At 41.7% G+C, this 8231-nt stretch overlaps 1 protein-coding gene across 1 annotated transcript in view; it reads right to left on the bottom strand.

The window, feature by feature from the left end:
- The window catches only part of Fhod3 (formin homology 2 domain containing 3), a 514361-nt gene that overhangs the window by 122501 nt on the left and 383629 nt on the right, over nucleotides 1-8231 (bottom strand). The window contains exon 14 of the mRNA XM_023714409.1: nucleotides 3097-3210. Within this exon, the coding sequence (XP_023570177.1) occupies nucleotides 3097-3210 (114 nt within the window). The remainder of the gene's footprint in view (nucleotides 1-3096; nucleotides 3211-8231) is intronic.

Raw genomic sequence — 8231 nt, 5'->3', positions numbered from 1 at the left:
GAAGGGGAGGGGAGGGGAGGGGAGGGGAAGGGAAGGGGAAGGGAAAGGAAAAGAGAAGGGAAGGGAAAGGAAGGGAAAAGAGAAGGGAAAAGGGAAAGGAAAAGGGAAGGGAAGGGAAAAGGGAAGGGAAAAGGGAAGGGAAGGGAAAAGTGAAGGAAAGGAAAAAGAGAAGGGAAAAGGGAAGGGAAGGGAAAGGAAAAGAGAAGGGAAGGGAAAGGAAAAGAGAAGGGAAGGGACAGGAAAAAAGAAGGGAAGGGAAGGGAAAGGAAAAGGGAAGGGAAAGGAAAAGAGAAGGGAAGAGAAAGGAAGGGAAGGGAAGGGAAAAGGGAAGGGAAAAGAGAACGGAAAAGGGAAAGGAAAAGGGAAGGGAAGGGAAAAGGGAAGGAAAAAGGGAAGGGAAAAGAGAAGGGAAGGGAAAAGGGAAGGGAAGGGAAAAGTGAAGGAAAGGAAAAAGAGAAGGGAGAAGGGAAGGGAAGGGAAGGGAAGGGAAGGGAAGGGAAGGGAAAGGAAAAGAGAAGGGAAGGGAAGGGAAAGGAAAAGAGAAGGGAAGGGAAAGGAAAAGAGAAAGGAAAAGGGAAAGGAAAAGGGAAGGGAAGGAGAAAGGGAAGGAAAAAGGGAAGGGAAAAGGGAAGAGAAGGGGAAAGGGAAGGGAAGGAAAAAGAGAAGGGAAAAGAGAAGGGAAGGGAAGGGAAAAAGGAAGGGAAGGGAAAAGAGAAGGGAAAAAGGAAGAGAAGGGAAAAGGGAAGGGAAAAGGAAAAGGAAGTGAAGGGAAAGGAAAGGAAGGGAAGAGAGAAGAAAGAAGAGAGAAGAGAGAAGAACTAGAACAGGACTCCAGATGAGTGGCACCAGCCATTGCTATTTCGCAGTGGCCTGAGCTCAATGTGCAATCTCTTGGAGTGATTCAATCCCAGTGCTCACTTCAGGCCAGGACTACTGAACTCATACTACCCTCAGGCCTATAGTCTACGGGTGTCACAGTTTGCTTATACCTTGTATGCACCAGGCTAAACATCTCCACTGCTACTTTGCTTCTCTTCTATCATTTCATTGTTTCTTGTGTGCAATAATCACACACTTGCACAAGCCTGAACCTTCACTCTGCTTCCCTTCCTTCTGTTCTCCAGCCAAGTCCACCCAAACCAGGTGCTCCTCTGGACTGCCCTTATTGAGCACAGTCATCTCTCTTAGACTCTGACAAAATTTCCCAGCAGCCTCTCTTCCTACAACCTCACCTCACTGTCTTATTCTCTGCAAATTAGGGCACTTCCTGCTTCCAAGCCTCAACACTCCCATGGTCTCCACATAGCATAGCCATGTCTGTAAGGGTGCTCACAGTGCTCCGCAGATAGCTCCACCCTTTCTGGTTTACCCAATACACACACACACACACACACACACACACACACACACACACACACACAGAGCAAGAACTCTTCACATAGTTGAAGCAGGGAAGAAGGTAATGTCAGGAGTCTTCAGTACTCTGGCCTGGATGCCCTGGGTTTGGAAGTAGGCAGAGGCTGGGGCTTTCCCTTCAAGAACTTGGGAAGAGCATCCCCAAAGCTCATGGCTTTGGTAAACACGTGAATTACCTGGATGTTTGCCCTGGAAACTTCTCAACTTCATGGACATCTAAACTGTTCCCAATCATTGAGTTGCTAATTCTTTGAATTGTTCAACTGGTAAGTATTATGGTTCTCCTGTGGCTGAGGTACTACAGGTGACAACAATATATGGAGCTGGTTCTAGTCTCATGGAAAAGGTAGCCTAGCAAGTGTCAGACTTGTTACATCTTATCAGTCAGACTCTGATTTTTCCTTGTCTTGGCCTCAAATCATGCATCCACTGGATGGTGATCTTCCCTGAACTACAGGTAACCTTGGCTAGTCTCAACATGAGGCTGAAAGACAGAACTGTAGACAGGTAAAAGTGCCTTCAGAGCAATTGACTTATTTCTTTATTACCAGGACCTAATTTTGCTAGACTCTACCCAGCTCTGGGCTGGAGAACCTGAAGTCTGACACTGTGAATTTTATATGTTGTCTTAGATGCTAACAGTGACATGTGGTTAGGCAAGCCCCACTGAACACCTCTTCTTCCTTGTCCTTCTCTACAACCCAACCAATCTTCCCATCACCAGCACTGCTCAAAAAAGCATTTTTCACAAAACACACAGAAGTTCTGCATGTGAAATAGTCTAGTTGATGTTAAATTTGGAATTTGAGGCAAAGGTCTGAGGAGATTATGTCTAGATTCTCAGAAAGAATTGAGAGCTTCTCAAAGTCATGTGCCGTCCTCTTCTACATTGTTCTCTCCCACTGGTGACACACAGTGCGCTACACATGGCACCCCTGTGTAGGTGCTTTATTTGCTTACCAAAATCACTGTTTGAGGTAAGAGTTGGTATAATCGGCATTTGACCTTCAGGGATTAAATAACTTGCAAGAGAGTCAGTTGGAGCCCTCAGCAGTCTTCTCTACATCAGCATGCTTACCATGTAAGGACAACTGTTTTTAATTGTTCTAAAATTATAGGTCTTACCTTTCCCTTGTAAACACATCCTTGTGTAATCACTGGCTCCTAGGAGTAATAATCAGTGAACTTCTGGTGGTCTAAGACTCATGCCAAGTGAAATTCCTTCCATGTACCCATATAATTCTTTTCTCTTCTGGTAGGTCCTGGATTAATTACATAGCACCTTAATAGACCCACTACCTTCCAATTTACATAGATTCAATTATGCAGAAGTGAAAACTGATGTGTCTAAGACAAATTGTAGTGTTTATATGACCTCCAGCAGCATTTTTAAGGGGTAAATAAATATAATAACACTTAAATATTTTAGAGGAAACTACTTTCCATGGAAAGTATGTAGGAAGATGATGCAAAAATAACAAAACATCATCTCTAATGAAGTAAGTGCTTAGTAAATAGAGTGGAGGATGGAGAAAACATTCTCATCTTTAGGGTATGTTTTGTAAAGGAAAAAACACAGCAGGAAATGTCTTTTATTTATGCTTTTCTTTTAGCCACTCCTAATCCCATTGATGGCCCTTGCTTGAGGACAGTAATGTATCATTCTGTTCATAAACTCACCTTTCCAGCTTGGCCTCCTGTGGGGGTGACAGAGGTGACGACGGTGTGGGGGTCACACTGGATCCAGATGAGGGTCTCGAGGAGTGGAAAGTGTTGCTGCCAAAGTTGCTATATCTATAAAGGTGCAAGAATATAAATTGGGGAAGAAAAGATAAAGAAATGAGTCCAAGTTAATAAATAAATAAAATTTAATAAGTCATTTTAGATTTTATGTGAAGAACTATTCTGGAAATGCTGTCATGGGTAGTGATTATTCTAATCTACAGAAATTTACTAACTGCTTCATTCTGATTAACTTTTCATTAGTGTAGTCTCCCTAAATCCCAAACTTTAGATAGCAGGACCTATGGTGAAGGGTTTAAAGAAAATCCTTTTTTTTTTTTTTTTTTTTTTTTTTTTTGATGTGCATTAAAATCAACTGCTAATGTAAATTAAGAATCCAAGTTGTTTTCCCTTGGATCATGATAAAGGTTCTTGTCCCTCATGATGGTATAATTGGTGTTAATATCATCAAATGTCTGTAGAAAATATACACTTGGATAAAAGCATATTTTATTAAAATAACCTGCCTTAGGTATCTTCAAATCATTTCATTCATTATGCGTAATCATACCATGTGCCCTGTGACACGGAGGACCTGGCCCTGGGCTTTCTGGGTGACCCCACAGCTTAGAGATATGTGAATTCAGCCAATAGTTCCCCTGAACCAAATTACAGCTACTAGGATCACACAGACCATGAGCTTTTATCAGCCATCCCTGACAAGTACAAGTTCAGAATTCATAAAATTCTCAAGTTTTCTTTGATCTCAGAATAGATGTCCATTAGCAGTTTTGGGTGTTTTCACTCAGAGGCTTCCTAGGAAACAAACCATCACTTTGAGGCCTTCACATGGGAGTAAACACTCATAATTAGTTGTGAACAATGACATCCAGATGGCAGGGCTGATGTCTTTGCCTCACCTGGAAAGGGGCACTATATTAGGGTATATTACTCCAAGAACCACAATAAGTGTGCAAAAAGATTTTCTTGCATCTGATGAAAGCAGCCAAAACTCCCATCAATGGAAATCAGCACCAACCTTCAAAATACACATGGCCTTTGTCAAAGGAAGTCTACTTTAGGGACCTAACATAAGGAAATAACTTTCTAGTTACTTATATACTAAAAATGTCATGCACAAAGATACTCACTAGAATAGTATTAAGATGATGGTGAAAAACTGTGAAACTATACAGCCAGGTATAATGCAGAAAAGGCTAAGAAAGTATGCTATCATATAATCGCTATTCATATGGTACTCACACAGAATATTATGTAATCATTAAAATGATTACCAATGCTATAAATAACTAGGAAAAATCTTAATATGTAAATATGTGTAGGCTCAGTGAAAACATCAGGATGTAATATACACAGAGTTTAGCCAAAACTATAAAAATATTTTCAAATGAAAAAAATATAAAGAATATAAAAAACTGACTGTCTATGATACATAGTGGAGCACAAAGTTGACATTTTAGTTTTGAATAATAAATTACATTATTATAATGTAAAATGAAATATGCATACTCCCAATTCTATCCTGCACTTCAGACTCTGGTGCTGTTGCCCTCCTTGTTTCTTTGGTACCATGTCAGGCATGCGCTCAGTAGCAGGCAGCCCACCAGGCAGATGGAGCCTCCAGCCCCATGCTATTACCCTGCCAGGGCTCTCTGTTAACTCACCACTTCCATGATTCACATATGAGGGCATGTGCTTCTTTCTATTAAAAAGCCAACATTCTACATTTCCAACAGGTTAATTGCTTCTCCAATTAACCAGCTAATCTAGCTGGTCTACATTTTCATGAAGACACAAAAGCCACAGGCCATGGAGCAGACGGAAAAGCAAAGGTCAAAAGGACCATAGAAAGAAAGGAAGTAGAGAAGGGACAAAAAGCTAAAGAAGTGGGCAAGAACAGGACAGACAGCAAGAGTGGCTACGACGAAGGGAAGGGAGGCAAAGGAGGAGCCACCCAAGATGTCCAGAGTCCCTCTGAGGGTCAGGCTGGGATGTCACCCACCTAGACACCCACTAGCTGCTTGAACATTCAACTTGTGACCTCACTCCAGCAACTCAAAGGACCCTCTACAACCACCAGTGGACATGCTACAGAATATTTTAACTAGATCATTTTGCTAAAATTATGTTTATACTACGTTATGGAAATAAAACAAGCATAATGTGCTTTTCCCCCCTTCAGTTTTTCAAATGGCTACACAATTAATTCAAATGCCTCAGGGTCTGCCCAATTTTGCTTCTCAATTTCAGCCAAACTAACTGTATCATACAATTCACTGTTAAGCATTTTCATGTGTGAAGAGAGCAGGGTTCCTTTTAATGACTAACAGTTTGGTCTTTCTTACAATCCGTTCAACTGTAGTTAACCACTGAATAGTTAAATCTGTGACCATAGAGACCTATGAAAACCACAGCAAGTGAACACCAGAAAATTCAGAGGGTACAAACAACATTTTTGCAGTATTAAAATTCTCATCAAATTATAATCTTTGCCTGGTTAAATCCAAGACGTGTCTCATTTGCAAGCAGAAATGTTGCTGTGTTTCATAACATATAGACACATATAAAAATATACATAGCTCACTGAACTGTAACATTTATGTGATTCTATTGCTATAGTTCCTCAGAAGCAATCAGAGTAGCAAACCTTAGACACAAAGAACAAGGTGGCCCTGGAAAGCCCCACTAGAGGCTGAGACCACTGCCTGAAGGTCTAGAATCACCATCACAAACTAACATCCTACTGTGAATGATGGCAGGGCTCCTTTGCTTTCAGTGCAAGACACACTTCCTAACTCGCACACAGATATTGTTCTTAGAGGGTAGCAGGGTCATGTTGGATTCAACCCATAAAAATTGTATGAAAGGTCATAATTCCAGGATTTGGGACTTGCAAAAGTGTTGACAGTCTTTTCTGCCAGAGGTGTACAAAGTCATTATGGAAGCAAAAAAAAAAGTGGCTTTTCAGATCTGCAAGCTCCAGTATCAGTCTTCTGGATGGATCTGTTCGGACTTCTCCAAGGGCCTCCTCTTCCTCCTCCTCCTCCCTCCTTATCTGTCACACTTAGAAAGGTGACACACTTAAGCAGGCTGAGACAATGTGGGCATTGCCTTGTAAAGCCTCCAAGTGCCAAGTAAAAAAGGAATCTGAGAATGCATCACCCCAGAGGGAATTCCAGAAGAAACAGCAAGAAGAAAGATGGTGGTATAGCATCCATCCAGGGAGAAACGCAGAGCAAGGTTTTATACCTAACCTGCAAATCCCTCCACACCTCCCCTGAAGTGTCACAACACACCCTTGAGCTTATTTGAATGAAACAGGAAGCCAGACTTTTTCTAAATGGAAATTAGGTCTCATTTGACTAAGGGCTGGCTTTGCCAGCTAGGGGTAGGTAGACATTTGTAAAGCAGAATCAGTTACATCTAAAACCCCAAGGTGTTGACAACAGTAAGCTTTTAAACACACATAAAGCAGACCCTTTTCAGCCACTCAAACTTATGGCAAAAAGCCTTTGAGGAAAGTTTCAGAATTCTTATATGAAAGCAAAAAATGGTTGATGACTACAGATGGATCCTAGATTAATCCTTTGATTTATTAGATGGAAGTTGTGATAACCAGACAGGTTGGTCATTATGCACGATACGAAACAGTTTCTTTTCCGAGTCCAGACACAGCCTCTCTGTGCCTCATTTTCCTCCCTAAAAATAAGGGCTAATAACACAACCTACTTTTTAGCATTACATAATATACTTTGCTGTATTAAATTTATTTATTTTTAATGTATGTGTTTGGTACAGGGTCTTGCTACCCAGCTCGGACTCATAGCAATCCTATTTTCAGCCTCCTCAGTGCTAGGATTACAGGCATGCACCACCACATCCAGTTTTTGGAACCAGCTCAGCGGTCCCAGGGTGGGGCTGGCATGGCATGTAGAACCAAAGATCGAACCCAGGTCCTTGCACTTGTCAAGCAGGCACTTAAACTGCTGAGCTATCTCCCTGACCCTGCTGTATTAAATTTAATGGAAACTGCAGGCATGGCATAATAAATGTTCAATGAATGCTAGTTATTATTATTGTTGTTCTAAGATGTGTTGGTGATCAATTGATCAACTATTGTAGACAACTGAATGTTCAGAACATACAAACCATCTATTTCTTCCAGCAAACAGACTCTAGTTGAGGCAACAGCCAAACAAATCACTTACAGCAGAAAGGCACCAGTTAAACTTCCTCTACTTATTTGCAAACCTCTCTTCACCTCTCTTGCCAATAAGATTTCTTATTAAAAGACTCCAATAATGTAAGTATATTAAGATTCATTGATAAGAAATCTTTGCAGAGCACAGGCCCGGCGAGTGAGTGAGACGACCCAGGCCGCGGGATCCTGAATAGACCCAGAGCGCAGGCCAGGTGAGTGAGTGAGATGACTCAGGCTGCGGGATCCTGAACAGACTCAGAGCGCAAGCCTGGCGAGTGAATGAGACGACCCAGGGCCTGGGGATCCTCATTTGACTCAGGCTGCATGCAGGCCCACCATGGAACCCTTCAGCAGAACTCCCTGCAAAGAGGCTAGAGGCAAGACCCACCCAGCTGATTCAGGAGCAGAGCATCTTGCCAGAGAGACACAAAGGGTTCAACTCTAATGCCTGCAGCGGAAAGAAGTGGAGCACAGCAGCCAGAACCAAACAACACCCACCTGGAGTAATCTGAACTTCATAGATCCGGACCTGGTACTTAGGTAATAACTCTATCTAAGCTCTACACCAAAGGTCAGAAGACAGTGGTATACAAAATGACAAAGAGAAGGAACAAAGTGCAGTCTCAGGCCCCGAGTCCACCCAGTACAAATGTAGAAGACACTAGCATAGAGGAAGCTGGTAATCACACACCAGATATCTCTGAAATAATAGCGTTGACAGTAAAGAATCAACTGCAAAAAGGTATAGAAGAAATCAGATTAGAAATAATTTCAGAACTAAAAAATGTAGTGGTAACTATAATCAAAGAAGTACTAAGTGCTTCTAAAGAATACACTGATTAAAAAAAATGGAGGAGAATATAAAAATGAT

This window comes from Octodon degus, unplaced genomic scaffold (assembly GCF_000260255.1).
Source record: "Octodon degus isolate 3935 unplaced genomic scaffold, OctDeg1.0 scaffold00003, whole genome shotgun sequence".
In the NCBI taxonomy this organism is placed as follows: Eukaryota; Metazoa; Chordata; class Mammalia; order Rodentia; family Octodontidae; genus Octodon; species Octodon degus.
Note: the sequence above shows the minus strand (reverse complement) of the source record. Positions and strands in the feature narration are given on the sequence as shown.